The sequence below is a fragment of the Trichoderma ghanense genome (assembly GCF_004382785.1).
Source record: "Trichoderma ghanense strain CCMA-1212 chromosome Unknown scaffold_7, whole genome shotgun sequence".
In the NCBI taxonomy this organism is placed as follows: Eukaryota; Fungi; Ascomycota; class Sordariomycetes; order Hypocreales; family Hypocreaceae; genus Trichoderma; species Trichoderma ghanense.
In genome coordinates this window covers 1,184,421-1,205,875 of record NW_027395670.1, presented here as the reverse complement: position 1 = coordinate 1,205,875, position 21,455 = coordinate 1,184,421, and the positions used below count along the sequence as shown (strand labels likewise).

At 54.8% G+C, this 21,455-nt stretch overlaps 6 protein-coding genes across 6 annotated transcripts; 3 read left to right on the top strand and 3 right to left on the bottom strand.

Moving 5' to 3' along the window:
* Window positions 1-560: 560 nt before the first annotated feature.
* CCMA1212_006551 (uncharacterized protein) lies at window positions 561-1,876 on the bottom strand (the record flags this gene model as incomplete). The annotated part of the gene is made up of 3 exons (XM_073703765.1): window positions 561-1,175; window positions 1,266-1,644; window positions 1,800-1,876. The coding sequence occupies 3 exons, from the start codon at window positions 1,874-1,876 to the stop codon at window positions 561-563; spliced, it is 1,071 nt and encodes a 356-aa protein (XP_073557850.1).
* Window positions 1,877-5,066: 3,190 nt separating this feature from the next.
* On the top strand, window positions 5,067-6,739 carry CCMA1212_006550 (uncharacterized protein; the record flags this gene model as incomplete). The annotated part of the gene is made up of 6 exons (XM_073703764.1): window positions 5,067-5,273; window positions 5,324-5,575; window positions 5,653-5,899; window positions 6,011-6,205; window positions 6,277-6,339; window positions 6,429-6,739. The coding sequence occupies 6 exons, from the start codon at window positions 5,067-5,069 to the stop codon at window positions 6,737-6,739; spliced, it is 1,275 nt and encodes a 424-aa protein (XP_073557849.1).
* A 2,896-nt stretch (window positions 6,740-9,635) lies between these two features.
* Window positions 9,636-10,211, bottom strand: CCMA1212_006548 (uncharacterized protein; the record flags this gene model as incomplete). The annotated part of the gene is made up of 1 exon (XM_073703763.1): window positions 9,636-10,211. One exon carries the CDS (start codon window positions 10,209-10,211, stop codon window positions 9,636-9,638), a length of 576 nt encoding a protein of 191 aa, XP_073558056.1.
* CCMA1212_006547 (Sexual differentiation process protein isp4) lies at window positions 10,138-13,248 on the top strand (the record flags this gene model as incomplete). Its single annotated transcript, XM_073703762.1, has 3 exons — window positions 10,138-10,242; window positions 10,649-12,967; window positions 13,045-13,248. The coding sequence occupies 3 exons, from the start codon at window positions 10,138-10,140 to the stop codon at window positions 13,246-13,248; spliced, it is 2,628 nt and encodes an 875-aa protein (XP_073558060.1).
* A 1,128-nt stretch (window positions 13,249-14,376) lies between these two features.
* On the top strand, window positions 14,377-14,784 carry CCMA1212_006546 (uncharacterized protein; the record flags this gene model as incomplete). Its single annotated transcript, XM_073703761.1, has 2 exons — window positions 14,377-14,488; window positions 14,618-14,784. The coding sequence occupies 2 exons, from the start codon at window positions 14,377-14,379 to the stop codon at window positions 14,782-14,784; spliced, it is 279 nt and encodes a 92-aa protein (XP_073558061.1).
* A 1,862-nt stretch (window positions 14,785-16,646) lies between these two features.
* Window positions 16,647-20,188, bottom strand: CCMA1212_006545 (Rho guanine nucleotide exchange factor scd1; the record flags this gene model as incomplete). The annotated part of the gene is made up of 5 exons (XM_073703760.1): window positions 16,647-18,367; window positions 18,449-18,635; window positions 18,699-18,941; window positions 18,995-19,540; window positions 19,613-20,188. The coding sequence occupies 5 exons, from the start codon at window positions 20,186-20,188 to the stop codon at window positions 16,647-16,649; spliced, it is 3,273 nt and encodes a 1,090-aa protein (XP_073557746.1).
* Between the last annotated feature and the right edge of the window lie 1,267 nt (window positions 20,189-21,455).

The following is a 21,455-nucleotide window of genomic DNA, read 5'->3' as shown; positions in this document are numbered from 1 at the left end:
TTTCTCCTGCTTCGGAGCCGCATATTGGGCTCAGACATCTCGCTATGGGACACTTGAGATAGCATATGAGCAACTCCTGCTTGAGGTTCTATATCATCTTTCTTTGACATGTCAACAGATCTTTCCTGAACTTTCCATTTCTAAAGGTGCCGGAGTCAATACAAGGAGTCTTCGACTATCGATCAAACAAAGCTTCTGTTGCCAACAAACGAATCATTTACGCGACATGCGATTGTCAAAATGTCAACAGATGGGGTTGAGAAAGACTCCACGAGTTTCTGCTACTCACGTCACATATCAACATGCTACTGCATCAGATGTCGTGAAGCGCATGTCTCTGAAGCAGGGACCCTTCGGTAGCACGTACGCCAATTCCTAGAGACAGGACTCGATGTCCATGGCATCACTTACCGCGCAAGAATCAAAGCGACTTCAACTGTGATCAGAGCTTTGCAGCGCGCGAGCTATAGCGTAAACTGACTGTCTAAAAGGTATATGACTCTAACTGAAGGATGCGGAAACAGAGCTCAGACATCACGTTACGCTCTATTCGTCTTGCTTCAGTGAGGAACAGTACAGTTGCCCCTTAAAGGATGTTTCCAGTACTGCGCAATGGCAGCATTCCTGACAGAGTAGTCAATGAGCTTTCCCCTGCCCGGAACCAAAGCAGCAGTAAAGTTGAAGTCCGCCGGCGTGCTGAAGCCGCCAAACTGGAGCCTGATCTGGACATCGTTCATAATGCCCGTCTGGCTGACGGAAAAGTCGTTGCGCGGCGGCGAGACCTCCCCAGACAGCCCGTTGACAGCAGAAGCATACTCCTGCGCGGCAACATCCTTCGAGACGCCCAGCTGCTTGACGAGGGCCTGGACAGAACACTGCTTGTTCTTGGGGTTGAGCAGGAACTTGTTGGCGGCGTACATGGAGGCCATGAAGCGGGTCAGGAGGGCGGTTTCCGATTTGCCGTCCAGGGACGACTCTCGAATGGTGAAGGCGCTCGAGGTGATGGGGGAGACGACGTCGGAGATGCGGGCGAGGATGTTGGGAGCCTGGCCTGCCGGGAGGTTTTGGCCCTCGACGGTGAAGGGATAGGTGAGGATGGTGGCGTAGACGGCGGTGCCGTTGGGGAGAGCCTCGTTGACGAGGGCCGAGAATCGCGAGGGAGTTCCTCCGACAGTCTATGCAAAGGCGAAAGGGACCAATGGTTAGATATGTTGCTGTGCCAGCGCTGTGTCTGTCCAAACGACTCCAGTTGGCCTTCGACTCACCATGAAGTAGTAATCGTTGTTAGCCAGCGTCAGGCCATGTGTTGCCAAAACATCCTGCAGCAGATACGCATATCCACTCAGCGGCGAATCGACAATAATCGGCTTCCCCCTCAGCTGGTCGATGCTGGTGATCGACGGAATCGACGCAAGCACAAGATCCGGCCCTTGATCCAGCTGGCCGAGGACAGTCACATTCTGGTTCTGGTTGAAGCGGTAGTTGAGCGCATTGTCCACCGTCGCCGTCAGGATGTCGTATTCGCCGCTGAGGATGGAAGCAAAGGCGGCGGTGCTGTTGGGCACTTGGTTGTAGACGACGTTGAGGCCGTTTTCGGTGAAGAAGCCGAGCTGGTTGGCGACTGAGTAGGTGGCCGTGGCCAAGCTGGGGATTGTGCGACTTTGTTAGTGGATGGACATACAAGACGAGTGAGTACTGGGACTGGAACTGAGACGAAGAGGGATAAGGATATTTGAGGGAAGACGGAGAGGAAGAATAAGTTCGTGAGAGCTCCGCGACGGAAAGAAAACAAGACTCACAAGGCGCCGTATTGAACCGTGTCGAGAGCTTGCGCGCAAGCCACGAGGCCGGCCAGCACGAGAGAAGGCGACCGCATTGTTCCCACTCGGAAGGATCCCGAGGACAACAAGAGCAAGCGATGGTTGTCGCTAATTCTTCCCAGTTTACTGTCCGACTTCTCCAAGCCGAGTTGCGGAGAGATTGGTGCTTGGCAGCGCAGTTATATCTCTCGAAAGCACTCTCTTCCAGTGTCCACACTCTACCTGCGACAACTCATCTTGCAATTGGGGAGAATTGAATCAGGTTCCCATGTTCTTCTTGTCAAGCTAACCCGTGTGAAGGAAAACATTCGCAGGACAAGCATGTGGGGGATGCGGTTGATATTGCTGCTAGGTATGAACCAGTAGCTGGGAGGAGCCACTGGAACTGAACCAGGGAACAGAGTGTAGAGAGAAAGGCCCTTGTTTACTCTTGTTTGATTATGTTTGAGACAATGTCACCTTAAGTTGGGTGAATGCTGTTTTGGTGCAACCTTGGCAGGAATTCCGGCTGGGGGGGCCTGGCCGAAAGCGGAACCAAGTTGAGGGAGTAGTGGCGGGATTCGGCATCGTGAACTTGTGCTTGCAGCTGGGAGCTTCCGCGGCCGAACTGCTGCCTTTACGGCCAATTTCTATGTGAGAACAGCTATTTTTCAGAACATTAAGTAGAGTCCGTTGAGGTTGCAGACCGTGAACGGGGTCGGTGGGACCAGATCTTTGTTCGCTGTTTTACACAGACGGCTCGGTCTTACAATCCAGCTGAACATGCTTCATGTCCATATGCTCAAAGAAGCGTCGCGGCTTTCTCCTGTCTATACCGAACGTGTTCATCAGTCCTTCGATCCAATAGCGTCACAGCAGCTCATAAGTTCCTGTAATTGCTACGATACGCCCATAGCACCGGCTCCATGGTTTCGACCTTGGGTAACAAAAGAGAGGCTGCTCCAACTGGGTATCGAGCTGCCCACTTGTACTGAGCCATTGCCTTTTGTCCCCTTGTATCGGCTGCCCTCTGCCTTGGTGGAAGAGAGTAGTGGATATTGACGATTATAAGTTGACGGTTGACAACCGATCTCAGCCAATCCGGCCAATGTCTTCTATACCTACGCTGAGCGGGTGCCAGAATGTAGAAAGAGAGTTTGAACTCTTCAAAGTCCATAAGCCTGAGGAGTACACGTCCCGATCCAGACACATAGTTGCATGCTATTCTCGTAGACCTCGCCAGCCCTCTACACAAAACCCAACGCCTGGAGCCAGCCGCCCAACGTCTTCGAACATTAGCCACCTCTCGGTCTCGACTTGGATGAAGTCATATGCCAGTAGTGCTTCATACTTCTGTTGCATCAATGTTATGCCGCACCACTCTACGTCTTTATTTTGGTAAGATGTAGGCCTTTTTGTCTCTTGACGTTATAAAGGATGGTCAAGATCCGGTTTATATCTCGTTGAGCACGAAAATCCGGAGGAGTCTGTCGAGGGACAAGATCCATCAGACGCCTACTGTTCCCAGTCACACGGATATTAAAACGCAGCCCCTTCATCTTCCGGAAGGATAGATTAGAAAAGACAGATATCTGCGATTTACGATTTGACTTCCGAAGCCTGCCCAGCTGCAGTACATGGACTCCTCTTCGCGATGCCTGTCGAGAGAAGGAAGATGGTAATTTCCAAGGTTTCCGGCCAGGCCCAAGCCGTATAACCCACATCTGCCTTTCTGATCCTCTTGCATTCGACGGGTAAAAGGCTGTCCAGGTCGCATGTAATTGCACACTCGTCGTTCGCCTGAACTATAGCTGGCTCCTCTAGCCCAGCTAGGAAGCTAAGCCGGTCCTATCCTGCACCAACACGATGGAACCAACAGCTCTGTCAGAACAAGCGAGAACTATTGCAGATCGGACGTTTCCCAGGTCGCAGAGGGCCGATTTTTCAGGCCTATTAGAGGGCACCTTTTGTTTCTATCACCTTGTCTGCACAGTAACATCCCGGCCGCGGAGACACCCAGGCGGGAGGGCCGAAGGATTCCAGTCAGGCCTTCTGGTAATTCCCTGCAGAGTTCCACCCGCTGGCACGCCCGCGAAGGATTCCGGTGATTCCTCCGAGTATGTAGATGCCCTGAAGGGGACGTTTCGTTCTGTTGGTTCTAGAGATGCCTGGTTCTTTTGAACTGCTAGGAGGGGAGGGGAGAAAGAGGCCGTTGAAAGTCATTTTCTTATGCGAAGGAGCCTCAACTCAACTAAATCCTTCATCCTGCCTAGTTCATGAAGCCTTTCAATACTGCGGCGTCCTCGCCTTCGCGTCGAAAGCATCGACTACACTACCTCAAAGAGTAGGATAGTGTTTTCATGTAGGACTAGGCCTCTCGTCCTGAGTTGGCAAAGGGCACCTCGGTTCGTACCATGGAGCCGATTCAAGGCTTCAACAGGACCACAGACGTCGTAAAGAAGAAGAAGAATGAAAGCTCACGCCAGATGATAGTGACTGAACTCTCTCGCCAGGATACTTCGAGGCCTGGGAAACCGGACCCATGCTTGGATTAGCGAGGTACCTCGTATACGGAAACTATTTCCGGTGAGTTTGACGACTGGCATGCAGGAAGAGAGACTAACAACTAGTCCGCTACATGTCCAACAAGCCTGCCCGCCTTGAGGCAAAGTAATCGACAACGTTCTTTCACGCGAAGCATAACAGCGAAGCAGCTCTCGTATTCTGCCAAATCTAAGAAGAAGATCATGTTGCATCCCGCAGAGAGACAGCTGCTCCGTTATAAGAACAAACAGTAAACCTACCTGACTCGCAGAGTAGTATCATGTCAACACAGAACGGAAGACAGCCGTCCGCCAATACGACTCTGTGGCACGGGGCCCCCAGATCCATCAAACCCCGAGCTGATGCAGCAGCAGCGCTCCAAAGTACCTGCAGTTCGCTCATAGACTTGACTACTACTGCTATCAGCAGACCAACCAGCCCCTAACGACGCAAGGGACGGCGGGAGGCGGTTAAATTTGCTTTCCGGCTACCCCAGTCTAAGGTATGGAATGCAAATGTAACGACAGGAATGTAATCCTTCCTGGACAGGCACGGCATCCGCTGGCCATGCCTATAGTATGTATAAGCCACGCATATCCCACTCGCTGTCGCGAGTAGACAAAGAGAAAAAAACAGAGAACAATGTCATGATTTGCGTGTTTGTGAGACACCTCCCCTCCCCCGACATTCTCATCTCCCGGAGCACGCACCGCCTCGCATGCCATGATCGATCTCGGTATCGACGGGCCGTTGTTGAGTAGGCGTGATGCTATAGACGATGGGGACCCGAATCCACGAGGCGAGAACCTGGCTCACCTCTCCATCATCTTTGTGTGCTTGGCCGGCTTCTTTGTTATACTGAGGCTGTTGACGAGACACTTTCACACCAAGGTATTTGGGGCCGATGATGTCTTGATCGTGGTGGCGCTGGTATGGATGCCTTATCTTTTGTTTTGCATACTGTTTGTATGTATTGCCAGATGGAACAATCGCCTAACTTGTCCGTTTGGTCCTTTTGTTCGATAGGCTCTTTCCGCCTGCATGACGGTTGCTTACAATGGAGGTTCGTCTCGGTAAAGCTGCTGTTCCCCTTTGTTGCAAGTCACAAGACTCCAGAAGCGTCGCCGTCAACTCTCACGGCTAACAAGAAGAGAAACTCAACAGAAGCTGGAAACGGATTCGGCCTTCACAGTAACCAGATCGACCAAGACCACAAAGTCCTCGCCTTCAAGGTACCACCAACAAAACTCTTCCCTAGAAAACGACCGACAACCAAGGAAGGGAAGGACGAGATCCTGACAAGCAGTAGTGGTTCTTTGCCGCCCAGATCCTCTACAAGGTCGCGACGTGCCTCACCAAGTCGTCCCTCGGCATGCTGTACCTGCGCATCTTCCCCGGCCACAAGTTCCGCATCGCCGTCATCAGCGTCGTGGGCGTCACCGTCGCGTATACGTTCGCCGCCGTGCTCCTGACAGTCTTCGCCTGCAAGCCCATCGAGAAGGCCTGGCGCAAGACGTTGCCCGGCGTCTGCGTCAACTCCATCAGCATCTGGTATTGTATGTTTTGACGATCAAACGACCGTGGGGAGGTCGGCAGTCGTGTTGTTAACCCCCCTTCCCCTTTGTGTGTGTCTGAGCCCTTGCTGACTGTTTGGGGGAAACGAAAAGCGACGTCCGTCTTGAACATTGTGACGGATATTCTGATCATCGGGCTGCCGGTCAACGAGATCCGACGACTTCAACTGCCGCTGGCGAGGAAGCTGCTGCTTTGCGCTCTTTTTAGTCTTGGTGTGTTTGTCATTGCTTGCACGGTTATTCGAATGATTACCGTGTCGCCGCAGACGACAGCTTCGGATCAGACTTGTCAGTCCAAGAACTACCAACGATTCCCTCATTGCGAAATCCCTTATCCAAGCATACTAATGCTGGGACAGATTACCAGGCCGTATCCAACAGTTGGACGTTTGTCGAGACAAATGTCGGAATCATGTGTGCTTGTACGTCTATATCTTCAACCGAACCAGCCACCGCGGGTCGCTCTCCTCTGTATACCCCTATAGCAGTTTCTGACTCGGAGACTGACTAGGCCTCCCAATCGTCTGGGTTCCCATCACGAGGCAAATTCTTCGATTATGCGGACTGGGAGGAAAAGCCACGACAGCCACGAGCAAGCCTGGCCAGACCTACGCTTTCGGATCGCACGGCCTGGCCAGCAGCGGCCGAGGGCGGACCAGCCGATGCGATGCTGAAGGCGACAGCGTGGAGGAGCTCATGTTTGCCGGCATCAAGATGACGAGGAGATTCAGCGCGCATGTGGTTCGCGAGGACAAGGGTCAGAAGGAAGCTTCTACCAGCGACCGCCCGTGGGAGCATGTTCATCGGTCGGCGCCCTCGTAATTCAATCTATTTCCTGGTTGATTCTGGTGTCTATCGAACCGTGCTCGGAATGGCACCCTGGATTATGTCACGAAAGATTGAAAAGGGGTCGATTTCCAACGAATCAGAGCGTTTGAAAGCTCATAAGCAAAGGGGATGCTCGCCTACCGTTGAAGCTCAAAGCAAAAGGAAGAACGCGTGGCCCACGTCGAAGGTCGAACTCATACATCATTCAACTCTTCTTTTGTGAGCGGATGAATGCGGCGCAGTATGCGGCAAGAAGAACGGCTTGATGATACGCTTCGGTCAACCCTCGGTTTCGCTTTGGACGTACTCACTTCCGAGGCATGATCAGCTTTGAGCAGAGTTTTTCACTATCAGTGTAACTCCATGTAACTCCAGAGTTTCAGGTCATCGGAGGTCACTGTATAGCTGTTTTGGTTCGTCTCATTCACACATGAGCCACAGAAGAGCCGCAGACCGAATGTGACAAGGCGCGACTAGGCCAGGCTGTTACATGTAGGTAGTTTGCCGTTGACCTCATACCTATCTCCAGGATGTATCTGACTGATTTGAGATGTTTCTCCGTGCACTCAACAGTATCGGAAACACGTCAATACACCATGCAGGCTTCATTGAACAAACAGCGGGTGGTCGATGCTTGTGCTCCGTCTTCATAAACACCTTGGAGAATCATAGAGAGAATTAGAAACCAGGGCGCTTCGGTTTGTGAAGGCGTCAGCAGGGAGAAGTTGCCGAGTCGGTAGGGTGGAGCCGACGCTGAGATGGACATGGGGAAGGACATGGAAAAGCTGGGGAAGTATTTCGGCTGTCTTTCTTCTTCTCTGACTGGTAGAGGAGCCACGTCGATTCAGATGGAGCACACGTGTTTCTCTGAGTGAGGGTGTATGCGTAATTGCCCGTGGAGGCGGCGAGCGATGGATGGCTGATGGCTGAGAACGAAATTCGAACTCACAAGCCAAGCACGGTCTCTATCATGTTGGATGTTGCATGAACCGGTCACACTGGCATGGAGGCGATGGCATGCCGAAACCCGCCCGACATGACCAACGGCCAGGATGACAGCAACCTGCATGGCCACGGGTCGGAATCGGCAGTGGAGTTGCTTCTGTCCCTTGTCCTTCGCACGATAGTGCCATAGATATGGAGCCGTCACTACCGAGTGCTGGGACCACGGCGGCAGTTGCTCAGGGTCCCGTTGTCGAGTAGCGACACCTTTGGCGACAGCAGCGAGAGCCGGAGGACCATCGAGTTCAGCTTCATGCTGAAAGGGCGGCATGAATGTCAGAGACAGAATCGCGTTGCCGCAGCATCGTTGCCCTACCCTTTGAGACCTCTATGGGCCACGACGGCACGCGAGATGACCTGACATGACGCTTGTGGCACCTGGCACCTGGTATGGAGAAACGAAGCACAGAGATGCCTCTCCGCCATGATCATGTACCAATACCTGACGGCCGGCCGCGGCCCCCGGTCGCGGTGCTGGACTGGATTGTATGTAATGCACCCAGACGACTTCGGAACTCTGCACGACTCTGTTCTCAATGGCAGGTCTCGGGCAGCTTGAACAGCCCGCAGCTGTCGTCGAGCAAAGCATCAAACGCCGACGCTGGTTTCCTATTCGCCCGCCCGGCCGATGACTGATGGAAGAAGCTGATCTTGGAGCTGCTCTTGCGTGCCGTCCAAGCCGATCGCCAGCCATCCGGTGGGACCTCGACGACGAGCCACGAGCCACGGCTGCCGTGTGCCGGTTAGCAGCCCCGTTAGCGTCCAGGTTGCGAGAAGGTTACATGTAGGTAGAGCATGCGGATAGACTTCGAAAGGAGCCGCTAGAAGCGAGGCGCGAGGTCGTTTTGTGCCTTTCTTCTGTGAAGATGAAGAAGCATGTAAGCTGACAGAAGGTACTGTTGGTTCCCTCATGTAGACAGTTGTGTACCTGTTTCCGGAGGGTGTCAGTAAGTCAGCGAACAAGTGTTGTCCCTATGTAGAGACGTGTATGTATGTATGCATGGCATGGAATCCAGCAAACTAGGTAGACGTGCAGCTGAAAAAGAAGAGACGATGCAACGCTCTTGATGCCCGTGTCGGCCAGTGGAGAGGCGGGCGGCCAGCGAAAGGCGTGATGGACCATCTCGCCACTAGGGATGAGCAGACAGGAGCCGATTTTGCCGTTGAGGAGCAGCACAAACGGCAGAGACTTTGGGGGTCACACAGCAAAGGGGGAAAACGATGAAGGAAGTGGAACAGTGGGAGATGGGAGACGAAGGTAATAGCAAGAGTTGCTGAATAGGTTTGGGCATGTGAGAATGCAAGGGAAGAAGAAGACCTGCTTCCGCAGCCCACGCCAACCACGGTGAGTTCCAGCAGTCGAGTCGGTGGCTGAGATTAGCCATGGCAAATGCGAGGTGTGATTAGGACATGGGAAATGGCAGCATAGTAACAAGGCATTGATTGAGTTGTATTCGGTCTGTTCGGATGGCTGTTGACCTCTCCCACGATGCCGCACCGAAACCACTAGCATCGGGAAGCATCCTGTAGCCGCAACCTCCCAGTTCTCGATCTGAGCGCCAAGATACCAGAGTCAGACGTTGCGAGACAAGTACCACCTGCCTGCTCCATCCGGCAATTGAGGCGCAGCAGTTCTTCGAGGGTGACAGTTGCGATACTTGCGTCCACTCGTAAGAAAAGGCTATTCTCAATGTACCTTGTCCGGGATGTTGTTGCAATGCCAAGTGTGCCGTTCGCCAACCTGATGCGATCATAGGTAGGTAGAGGTTGGAGGTTCCAGGTTGCAATCAATTGACTTCGGCTGCCAGAAGAAAGTACCGTCCAGGTACCGCCGGTCCCAGATTGCAACCCGAAGAACTTGCAGTTCTGCCCCTCTGTTCTCCCGCCATTACCGCTGGTCAAGGTACGGCACGGGTCGCCGTGTTGGCGGCAGTACCTGCGGAGTACCTCCCACCGCCTGTGGCCCCAGAGCCAGCAGCGCCCTCAGTGGACGGCAGCCGCTGGAACAGCCCCAGAAGTCCCCCAGAACCACCCCCCGAAAGGGCCCCGAGCCCGCTAACGCAGCGCCCGCAGTCCCCCCCAGACGCCGCCATCCCGTCCCTGCGTCTGCGTTGGCGTCTTTTCGTCGGCCTTGCCTTGCATCTCGTCTGGCCTTTTTCGTTTTTTCCTCTCCCTCCCTCTGCCTCTCCCTCCGCCAGCCATCAATCTCTTCAGCCTCGGCCATCCCCCCCCCCTCCGCTGCCTCGTTGCCCTGTCCGACTGGCCTCGCCGGCCTCCAACGTCGCCTCTCCCTCTCTCTCCCTGCCCGAACCGAGAGTGCGCGAGCGAAGAGCATCGTTCCGCCTCGTCGCTCTTCCGGCTCGGGCTCCTCCCTTGACTGATCGACGGTCATGAGCGACGACGAGAAGGCCGCTGCCACTGGCCGGGTGGCCGAGATGTCGCCCAGTTCCTCTCGCCCGTCCATCGTCGACGACACGATCAAGGACGTTGTTTCGGTAAGGACGCCTCGGCCACGGCAATTCCGCTTGCCTCTGCGTTGCGCCGCCGGCTATATTCATGGTGGTGGTGGCGGTGGTGGTTTGCTGCTCTCTCTGTAGCGCGGGCTGCATCACAAGTCGAGACGCGGTCAAGCATCACCGCCGGGTTTCCAAGATGGAGGAATGAGGAAAGCGGCCTTGGGTTGAATGGCTGCCATGGCACCGTCGTTCGCCTCTGCTGGCTCTTGAGACCTCTGTCTTGCTTCTCTCGGCCTTGTTCTTCAATATCTCCTCCCCTCCCACCCCCTCCATACCTTTGCCTGTTTTTGCCTGAATGGCACTCCATGGAAATCTCTATTACTTCCTCCAGCTTCCTCAGTGAATTGCGACTCGGCGCTGACTCTCTCGTGCGTGCCCCTCTCAGGAGCCCTTTTCCTACGACGAAGACGACCGCGACTACTGCTCTCCGCAAAACACCACCGAGCACGACCTCAATGTCACCGAAGACGACCTGCTCGAGGCCCAGGAGCTCGCCTCCCGATTCACCCTCCAGGAAGTCCGCGACATCATGACCCGAGTCTACCGCGTCCACGAAAAGGACCACAACTTCCCGTCCATAATCATCCACAAGATCAAGGCCTTCCTCGAGAACGAGTCCGTCTTTTCGAACCCCGAGAAGCACCAGCACCTGATCCAGGAGATGAAGCTGGAAGCCGCCCTCGTCACCAGCAACAGCCCGTATGCTGAGGTGCGCGCAGTCGTCAGCAACAAGGACGATCCCACAACGCCCTGCTCGACCATCCGCAGCTGGGCCATTGGCCTGGCCTTTAGCTGCCTGCTGGCCTTTATCAACCAGTTGTTCGACATTCGCCAGCCCGCCATCCGCGTCATGGCCAACGTTGCCCAGCTGCTGTCCTATCCCGTGGGCAAGGCCTGCGAGACGTGGCTGCCGGACGTCGGCTTTACGCTCTTTGGCACATACCACTCCCTCAACCCGGGACCCTTTTCGAAAAAAGAACACATGCTCATCACCATCATGGCCAACGTGGCCTACAACACGCCCTACACGAACAACATCATCTGGGTCCAGTATCTGCCCCAGTACTTTAACCAGCCCTATGCGTCCCATGTGGCCTACCAGCTTCTCATTGCCCTGGCCACGAACTTTATTGGGTACGGCATGGCGGGCATCTGTCGCCGCTTCCTGGTCTATCCGTCGTACTGCGTGTGGCCGGCTTCTCTCGTGACCATTGCCCTCAACAAGGCCTTCCACAACGAGGCCAATGCCCCGGTCGAGGGCCCCTTTGGGAAGAAGTGGAAGATTTCTCGCATCAAGTTCTTCTACGTCATGTTTGGCGCCATGTTCGTCTGGTTCTGGTTCCCCAACTACATCTTCACTGCCTTGTCCCGGTTCAACTGGCTGACCTGGATCGCCCCCCACAACCGCGACCTCAATGTGATCACGGGCATCAACCATGGCCTAGGCGTCAACCCGTTTCCGACCTTTGACTGGAACGTCCTGCTGTGGGACTCGGCCGACCCCCTCATGGTTCCCTTTTACAGCACGCTGAACCGATTCTTTGGCGTCTTCATCTCCTTCTGGGTGGTCCTCGCCTTCTGGTACAGCAACGTCTACGACACCGGCTACCTGCCCATCAACAGCAACCGGGTGTTTGACCACTTCGGCAAGCTGTACAACATTAGCCGCGCCGTCGACGACCGGGGGCTGTTCAACGCCACTGAGTACAAGACGTACTCGCCGCCGTTCCTGAGCGCCGGCAACATCGTCATCTACATGTTCTTCTTTGCCATCTACACGTCGACATTGACCTATGCCGTGCTCTACCACCGCCACGAGATCATCATGGGCTTCAAGTCGCTTTTCGCCAGCTTCCGCAAGAAGACCAACCCGATCAAGGACGAAAAGATCCTCGACGTCCACAACCGGCTGATGAAGGCATACCCCGAGGTGCCCGAGTGGTGGTACTTGATCTGCCTCGTGGTTGCCATTGCGTTGGGGATCGCTGGCATTGCTGGGTGGGACACGAACACGTCGCCCGGCGTTGTGTTTTACGGCCTGGCGCTCTGCATCGTCTTTGTCATTCCCGTGGGCATCATCAAGGCCATGACGGGCATCGAGGTCACCCTCAACGTGCTGGCCGAGTTCATTGGCGGATCCTGGGTCGACGGCAACGCGCTGGCCATGAACTACTTCAAGTCCTTTGGCTACGTCACCTGCGCGCACGCCGTGTGGTTCTGCAACGATCTCAAGCTCGCCCACTACGTCAAGATCCCCCCTCGCCACACCTTCATCGCCCAGATCATCGCCACCTTCATCAGCACCATCATCTGCACCGGCGTTCTCAACTTCCAGATGAAGGGCATCGACGGCGTCTGCACGCCCGATGCCCAGTTCAAGCTCACCTGCCCCGGCGTCAACACCTTCTTCACTGCCTCTGTGCTGTGGGGAACGGTTGGTCCGCAGAAGATTTTCGGTCACTCTGGCCAGTACACGGAGATTCTGGTTGGGTTTCCCCTGGGCATCATCGTGGTTGTCTTCTTCTGGGGGCTGAACAGGAAGTTTCCCCAGTGGACCTGGACGCGGCAAATCCACCCAGTGGCCATCATGTACGGCGGCATCGTGTGGGCGCCGTACAACATGTCGTACGTGTGGCCGTCTGTGCCGATTGCTTGGATCTCCTGGGTCTATCTCAAGACTCGTTTTGTGTCCTTTTGGTCCAAGGTAAGCAGCCCCCAAACCGTGGATCCCTCACGCCGCATTTCGATGTATGCGGGGCTCACTTTGCTGACTGCATGCAGTACAACTTTGTCCTCTCGGCGGCCTGGTCGTGCGGCATCGCCATCTCGGGCATCATCATCTTCTTTGCCCTGCAATACACCGACGTTCCGTTCCACTGGTGGGGGAACACGGCGTCGGACATGGGCTGCGAGGGCCAGGCGTGCACGCTGAAGCATCTTGCGCCGGGCGAGTACTTTGGACCGCGGATTGGCACCTTTGACTGATGGACACGTGCGATTGTGTTTTTGGTTTGGTTTGATTTCTCACTCATCTTCGTACGAGTGCATGGCTGATTGACACTCGGCGTCGGAGTTTTTTTTCGTGGAGTTTGGGAGGAGCATCACATGGCGGGAACTGCTACAAAGCATGTTGGTCTGGTCAACTTTTCATATCTTTTGCTTTCGACATGCTTCGATTTCTTTCTTTGTTATGCTACGTGGGAAGGACACGGGATGACTTATACCCCTATGTTGCTCTGATGAGAACGAGATGACTGGACGAAGAACGAAAGCCCGTTTTGCAAAGAGGTTGCGGGCGAAGTAGGAAGTGTATCAAGGCGAGCCTCGCGAATGGGCCATGATGGACGTTGGGTACAGTGTAAGAGGGACGGGTCGATGCTAGAGATCAACAGTTTGAATCGCTTGTGCTGTATCACTGAATTGCGTTGACGGAGTTGCAGGATCTACGACGCCAGGACATTCCTTTGTTTAAGCTCCCGCAGAGAAGCATAGGAGAGAGCGCTTAGGTACCAGGACTGGAGGCTCTTTCAGGATGCATCAAGGTACCGGCTAGGAGTGAACTATTGATTACGTAGGCTGGGTAGAGCGAGGTGATTGGCGAAGAGGACATTTTCTGATTTGATACATGGGAGTATTAAACCGCAACGAAATTCATGATGGCTCTGACCTAACCTTTAACGAAGCAATACAAAGTTGCTACCACGTCAACTGTTGGCCAGAGGGGTGACAATGACTGTGCAAAGGCGGCGATTATTCTGTGCCATGACGGACTCGATGGACCACCAGAATGGTAACAATCAAGGCACAAGAAGCAGGCGAGTCAAATAAGGTAAGCAAATCAGTGCAAGAGACGGCCAATCACGACGTACCCGTACCGTATAAAGAAGAAAGGAAGAATCCAGCTCAGCTGCCACTGTGTACAGTGCCTATCTCCAAGCCAAAATAAGTATCACGTGCCCACTCCCGTGACCCCACCTCTCCAACTTGAAGCTTCTCTCCATCATAATCGCAATCTCCAAAAGATCGCCAAAACGACCAAATCTAGCCTCACCAGCTTTTCCCAATTCCCTCCCTCTCTCCGGGTCCTCTCTTAGCCGAAGCAGACTGCCCAACATGTCCGGGGGCGCCAAGGCAATCCGTCTGCCCCCCCTCAAAACGCTGCGCGTCCACAATCCCAAGCGGCAGCCTGAAAACCCTTGCATCGCCATCATGTCCAGCGTCCTCGGTATGCGCCTCCCCTTCCAATATCCAATGGAGATATATCTCGTCCCCTTTGAAGCGAACAGAAGAATAGAGAAGAGAAGGGATGGAAGAGCAAATGCTAATCTCTCTCTCTCTCTGTGTGTGTGAATAGCATGCTGGGCCTCGGCAGGATACAACGCCGCCGGATGCGCCGCCATCGAGAACCAGCTGCGCAAGTGCATGGACGGGCCGAAGCCTCCGCCTGCGCCGGCGAACACGATTAATTACCACTTGTCGAGGATGCAAAAGTACGTCACCAGCCAGAAGAAGCAAAAATAAAATCGAAATCACGAACGAACAAACGAACGAACAAACGGTCAATGTCTGGACGAGCAATTGGGGTGTGAGAAAGAGAAGGGGTCTCTGCTTGGAGAGAGTTGTATGAGAAACATGAGGGATTGGGGGGCGGGTTCTACGTCGGTATATCTGCGCTTGAATCGACTTCGTCTTGCCGAAAACGACTGGAGGAGAGCAAACCGAAAGAGAATAGCTTTTTTTTTTTTCTCAAAGAGGAAGAGCAAGGGAAGGCCAGACTTCGTCAAACACTTGCCGGAAATGCCTCCGGAGAGGCAAACAATGCGGAACAGCGTTTCGCAGCACAGCGCCCCCAAGGAGGGGATATCTTGACGATGAAGCGAGCATACGAGTCGAAGAGAATGATTACCGAGAAGATGGCAGCGCTGAGGGGGAGGACTTCTGATTTTACTTCAAAAAAACGGCGTTGGGACCTTGGAAAAAACGCTTGACGATATCAAAAAAGTTTCATCAAAAGGTACTAAGTAAAAATGTACAACATCATGGAGGAGCCTTATACACAGGGGGAGGGGAGGGGAATAGAGTGCGTCATTGTACGAATAGTAGAATACAAGAAGACATCTTGAGAAGATCAACATCTTCATACTAAAAAAAAATTAATTCCGCAGATGAACTACTATCCTGTCTCACGACGCAAAGAAAGTATCCTGCTTCACGGAGTCACCCATTCACACCCTCACATATTCACGTCACAAGCAACGCAGCACATTCCGTCAACCATCTCTGTTTGCACTGTCCTCCCCTCGGTCTATCCAATACTACCCAATCACCAAAAACACAATCCAACGACAACCAAAGAACCCCCTCATCGCAATGGAACACAAAAAAAAAAAAAAAAAAAAAAAAAAAAAAAAAAAAAAAAAAAAGACGGCAAGACAGTAAAACCTAATACTAACCAACAGAAGAACAAGACAAATCAGCAACAGACGAGCAGCACGCACAAAATAAGCAAACAAAAGAACAAAAGTCACCCACCCAACAAGGAAAGGGGTAAAGAAGAAGGGGTGGAAAGGAGAAAAAACCCGGCAAAAGAAAAGGCGAGCAGCCTTCGTTTTCTCCTTGTGATGACCTCCGTTCTTTGTCCCACTAGCGCCATAAGATCCCATGATAAATAAAAGACGACGGTAAAGGAAACTCGATATATCTGTTCATCTCGACTCAACATGGTGTGTTCCAAAATAATAGTCAGAGTAAAGAGATGAAATAGAGAAATGGTAAAGGAAATGTAAAAGGGAATGTATGGGTGAGACACCGTCCAGTAAGCTTGTTCTCGCTAGATCTGTTTTGATGCATCTTGTAATTTTGTAACAAATGCCGCGATGTTATAGAAGAGATGCGTATTCCATCGCATAAGCCAATCTGACATCTTGTGCTTCAATTTGCCTCTTTTCTTCTTTCAAGGTTCGAGCCCAGCGGTTGCGGTTCGCAAAACGGGTGGTGAATGAAACAGGCCATCGGCAGCGGGAGAATAGTGCGAAGGAGTGACCAAAGTGGGAGTCTCGGGATAATAAATTCAATAAGTAAAACTGGTCATGATCGCACATGTCGTGTGGTGTCGTGTCTATATGATGAGGTATCTTTTGTAGGGGGCCTTGAACCGTCGTCAATATGATGGCAACTCGTGCCTCTCTAATGGAAAAAAGAAAAAGAAAAACAGAAAAAAAAAAAAGACTTGGCTATGCAATGGCTCTATACACCAAAACACGCGGATGCTCTTTGGCAGCCTGTGGATAAAGTATGCTTCCTGTCCCGGCAGTCGCTCCGTCTATGATATCAAGGGGGGCGCTCGTTCTTTCACAGGGAAATGCTCGAAGGGCGATGCCGGCTCAAGGCGCCATTTCGCCGACGCAAAAGAGCTCTATCTCTCCTACGCCAGGGTTGAACGCGTTCTTCATGCCGTCGCGGAACTCCATAAAGGCAATCTGGATGTCGTCGTCGCTTTCAATGGTGACAAAGTCTTCGTCCTCGTCCTGGTAGCGTAGCTTCAACGCGCCCTGCGCAATGCTGCTGCTCGTGAACCTCGCTAGCTTGGCGTCGATCCGGTCAACCAGGGACTGGTACGTGATGTTGAAGGCAACGACGAGCGTGATGTAGTTTCCAGTGTCGCAAGTGACGCGGACCTTGAGCTGCGTCGGCATGGCCACGTCGGGGCTCGTGAGCGAACTGCTCTGGGTCGGGTTCTGTGGCATGCCTGGCATGTTGGGTATTCCCGCGCCCATGGTCGAGGGCATCATGCCCTGGGGAATCATACCGTGATGGGCAAGCATGCCTTGGGAGAGGGCGGCGGAGGGCGATACGGTCCTTGAGCCCGCCGTTCCGTTGGCGCCAATCGCAGGCCCCGGTGTCGTCTGTCGAGGGTAGATGGGCTGGGTAGGGAACTGGGCCATGGTGCCGCCCATGCTGCCCGAGTGGGAGTGCTTGTGCATCCGGATGCCCTGAGCGCCGGGGCTCTGCGTACTCGTCCTTCCTGGTGCTGGCGCATCGTTTCGGGGGGAGCCGGTCTGTGATCTCGGGATGGAGCTGTCGTGGGCGGGGTGGAGGTGTAGGGGGATGCCGGGGACGGCGGGGATGTTGCTCTGGCTGGGCTGGCGTCGCTGGCCCTGGGCATTCACGTCGGGCGTGCTGTACGAGCGGCTCCTTTGCGATCCGTTGGCGGCAGCGGCAGCAGCAGCAGCAGCGTTGCTGTCCTTTAGGCTGAGGTTGTTGAGGTTGTTTAGGTTGTTGAGGTTGTTGAGGTTGTTGAGGTTGTTGAGGTTGTTGAGGTTGTTGAGACTGCTGAGGCTGCTGTTGCCACTCTGGGTCGACATGGGAGGGAGAGAAGGCCCACGGGGGTTTCGACTGTTTGGATAGGCATTGGGGGGCGTACCGTCCCGAGATGGGGCACGGGGCATCGCCGGTGCGGTGTACCGGTTGTTCTCGTCCCAGCCGGGCTGGGGCGTCCCCGACTTGGGGAACGGGTAGCTGGTCGGTGGGAACATGCCGCTGGTCGTGCTGGTTCGAGAAGACGCCGGCGAGTCACCAATGGGAGAGAAGTAGCTGTCCCCTCCGCGGATTCCCGGCGAGGGAATGGACATGCTGCTTGCGGTCTGCAGACTCAGGGGAGCTACCGGGGGAGGTGGTGGCATCGGCATCGGGAAGCGTGGCGGGGGAGCTCTGGCGATGCTGGCCAGAGTCGCAGACGTCTCTGCGGTGACCGAGCGCTGCCTCAGCTCTCTCAGATTGGAGCTCGAAGCTGTACGGGGGATCGCACCTCCGAACGAGGACGCTGGCATCGGGAACTGGGCGGGAGCAGTCGCGGGTCCGATATCGTCGTCGTCATCGTCTTCCTGCTGTAGATATGGGTTCTCAAGCCCGCCAGCATTGTCTCGCGTCCAAGCAAAATCGGTCGGGTCGTCTGCCGGGCTTGCAGCCAGCCGGGGCGCATTCTCCTTACGCTGCGTCTCCAGGCCGTTGGCCCACTTCTTCATCATCTCCTCGGTGAGGAACTTGATGGTGAAGTTCTCAACCCCAGGGTCGCCTTTCCACCAGATCTGTACACTATGGGAGCCTAAAGCCGAAAGGGGGGGGCAATGTCAGCTGGATGCCAATAGACAAGAGATTGAGCCTTTGCGGCGAGGTCGTCACAAACCAGGCTTTGATAATGACACAACGTCGGTGACGTTGGTCATGAAGATTCTGCCCTTGAGTTGCAGCTTGGCATTCTTATTCTTCGTCTTTGGGGCTTGCTGTCGGGCCTTGTCTTTCTTGTCCTTGCTTTTGTTTGGTGATATCTCCTTGCAGCACAGCAGGATGCATTCGAAGAGATAGATCTCATACTGCCGACGGGGTTAGCGCTCTGCCAACAGAACAGATGCACGGGGAAACGCGGTTGCACGTACGTCCTTCTCTTGCTCACTCTTGCCAGTGATGACGCCGTAGATACCATGCAATAGCAGCTTTCCAAACGATTCGATCTTGTGCGATTTCCAGTCGTCGACTCGGACAATGAGTTCTTCCAGCGCATCGTCGAGAAGGTCGCGATTAACGGCTTCGTTGGCTTTCTGAAGAACGCGCTCCGCAGCTTCGCAGCCGGCGAGGAGATCCTCCTTGGTCTCCGCCTCTTCCGTCTTCTTGGCAAGATCCTGGATACAAAAGTTAGTACAGGAGAGCGGCGCAGACGGTTTGAGCTACGGACCTTGAGCAGCAGCGGATACTTGACCAGTCGCTGCATGGGCTTTAGTAGGAAACCATCCAACGTGTTGAAGTCGGCGGCGACGGGGTGGTCAGACTGCTGGATCTGGTCAAACACTTCCTTGGCCACCTGCGCCGCCTTTCGCTGGTTGGCGATAAAGGGCTGGTAGATGCTGAAGAATTCCTCGTGCGTGACAAACGGCTGGCCCCATCGTTGGATGGCGGCAGGCATGGAGTTGGTGGTCTCGACGCGGATCAGGAAACGGCGCTGGAAGTCGAGGATGGAATTGATGTTGAGGAAGATCTGGTGGACGACGTCGCCGGGAATCACCCCCTTCTGCTCCAAAGCCTTTTTCAGGTCGTGCAGGTTCTCCAAGTCCTGGACGTATTTGCGTTCGGTGTCGACCAGCTCCTTGACGACGTGGTCTCGATAGGTCATCTTGGGGCCGTCACCGGCCTCAGCGGGCTCGCCATCGGGATACGGCTGCAGCTGAAGGAGGTGTCCGCGCTGTTCCGCCAGGTCCAGGACGTAGTTAACGACTTGAGTGACCTAGAAGGTTGGACGTTAGAGCAAAGAAGAAGAAGAAGAAGAAGGGAAGCAAGACCAGCAGCAGAGGTTTACCTTGACAAAACCGCTCGTGTCGTTGCCCATCAGATCCGTGATCACGAAGCTGTCGGACGGCGGCACCTGGAGCTCCTTCATGCAGGCCTGGACGAACTTGAAGATGGCAATCTTGGACTTTTTGGAGTCGGAGGCATTGGCATCGTCGACGCTCAGCGGCTCGGCCGGCTGCAGCGAGTTGTAGATGACGAGGAGGGGATAGCCGGAGCGGAAGAGGTTCCAGAGGGGGTCGACTGGATCGGTCGGGTCGAGGTTCTCGAGGAAGGGCTCGAAGCCGGGCACCTGGGCCAGGCGCTGCTTGAGCGAGATGCATATCTGGTAGAGGGAGCGCGAGGCGTCGGCCTTTTGGTTGATGATGTTGCTCGTGGCCACAACCGGGCCATTGGCGACGACGGTCATGTCGCTGTTGAGGGTGGTGAGCGACGTTGAAGATCCAGCATAGGTTGATCCAGACAGCTGGCTAGTGCGCGGCGCACTGCTGCTCATGCTTTGTTGCGGTGGCAGAGCGCCCACGCCGTTGGGATGAGACTGGAAGACCGGGGCCGTGTTGGTTCTGAGCAGGGGTGCATGGGCCATGACCTCTCTCTACTCCATCCGGGCCTGCAGCTGGCAGCGGTCGAGGGCGAGGGCGAGGGCGAGCGTCGAGGTCAGGGACGACGGGCGTGAGAAAGTCGGGGACGGGGTTCGAAGGTGAGAGACAAAGAGGAGGTAAACAAGGGGGGGGGGGGGGGGTTGCAGGCCGAAGGCGGGGGTTTAGCGAACGAGTTTCTTTGCGGAAGACTGTCCGTGGGCTGCGGATCCTGAGCCAGCACGGATTCACGTCATTTAACGCGAAGGGCCTGTCTCAATGGGCTGCTGCTGTTGCCGTTGTCGTTGCTGTCTGCGACAGGTGGGTTCTGCGTCCAGCCGGTGCCAGGAGAGCGAGTCTCTTGTAGCGGCAGCTGGTCTGGTGGCGGGAGAGCGGTGGGGAGGAGAGCCTCACGAGCCGCTGTTCAGGTTGGCCGGCTCCGAGAAGGCTGCGTTTCGAGTCTCGACGAGGCTGTCGAGAGAGGGAGGTGGTTTTGGGACTGCGAGTTGCCGGCGACGGTCGAACGACGTGTTGCGTGCGTGTGATTGAGTGCGTGCGTGGGTCGTATCAGTCGGGGGAGGCGTGAATCGGCTCGCAGTCTATACGCTCTATCTCTTCTCTAGGTAGGTATGCGGCGTTCTACCGGGTCGTCTAGTCTCTCTCCTCTTTTCTTCTCTTCTCCTGTCTACTCTATTCGCAGCGGCTCGTTGCAGGCGAGGCGATTCAGTGTCGCGCACGGCGCCGTCTCCAGTTGTCGAGACGGCTTTGAAATGCGGGTGGGGGTTGGACAGTGTCAGGATGCAGAAGCAGAGTCGAAGAGGCGCCCCCCTGGCTCTGGAGGGCAGCGATGCTCGTCAAGCAGTCCAGTCTTTTGCGATCTGCCGGTCCGGATTTGATATTATGCAGTCGGTGTGCGGGGATGCTAAAGGTGTCCACGAGGAGCACGCCGAGGCTGCAGAGGCAGCGGGATCAGGAGGCGAAAGGGGGCGGGCGAACTGCAGGAGAACAGAAGAGAGAGGCTGTCGACAGCCAGCACAGTTCTGGCTCTGAACGGACGGGACGCAGCAGGCCAGACGGTGCAGGACAGGTGAGGTGGTGTTATGGAGTACCTCGAAGCGCGGCTGGGGGCGGTACCGGCAGCTGCGCGGCGTGGTGCGCAAATACTCGGCGCCAGGTACCAATCAGCAGCGGCATCAGTCCAGTTGATCTACNTGTTGGTTATGGAGCAGCTCTGATTAGGCAGTTGGTTGATGAGATGTGGAGAAGACCCGGCAG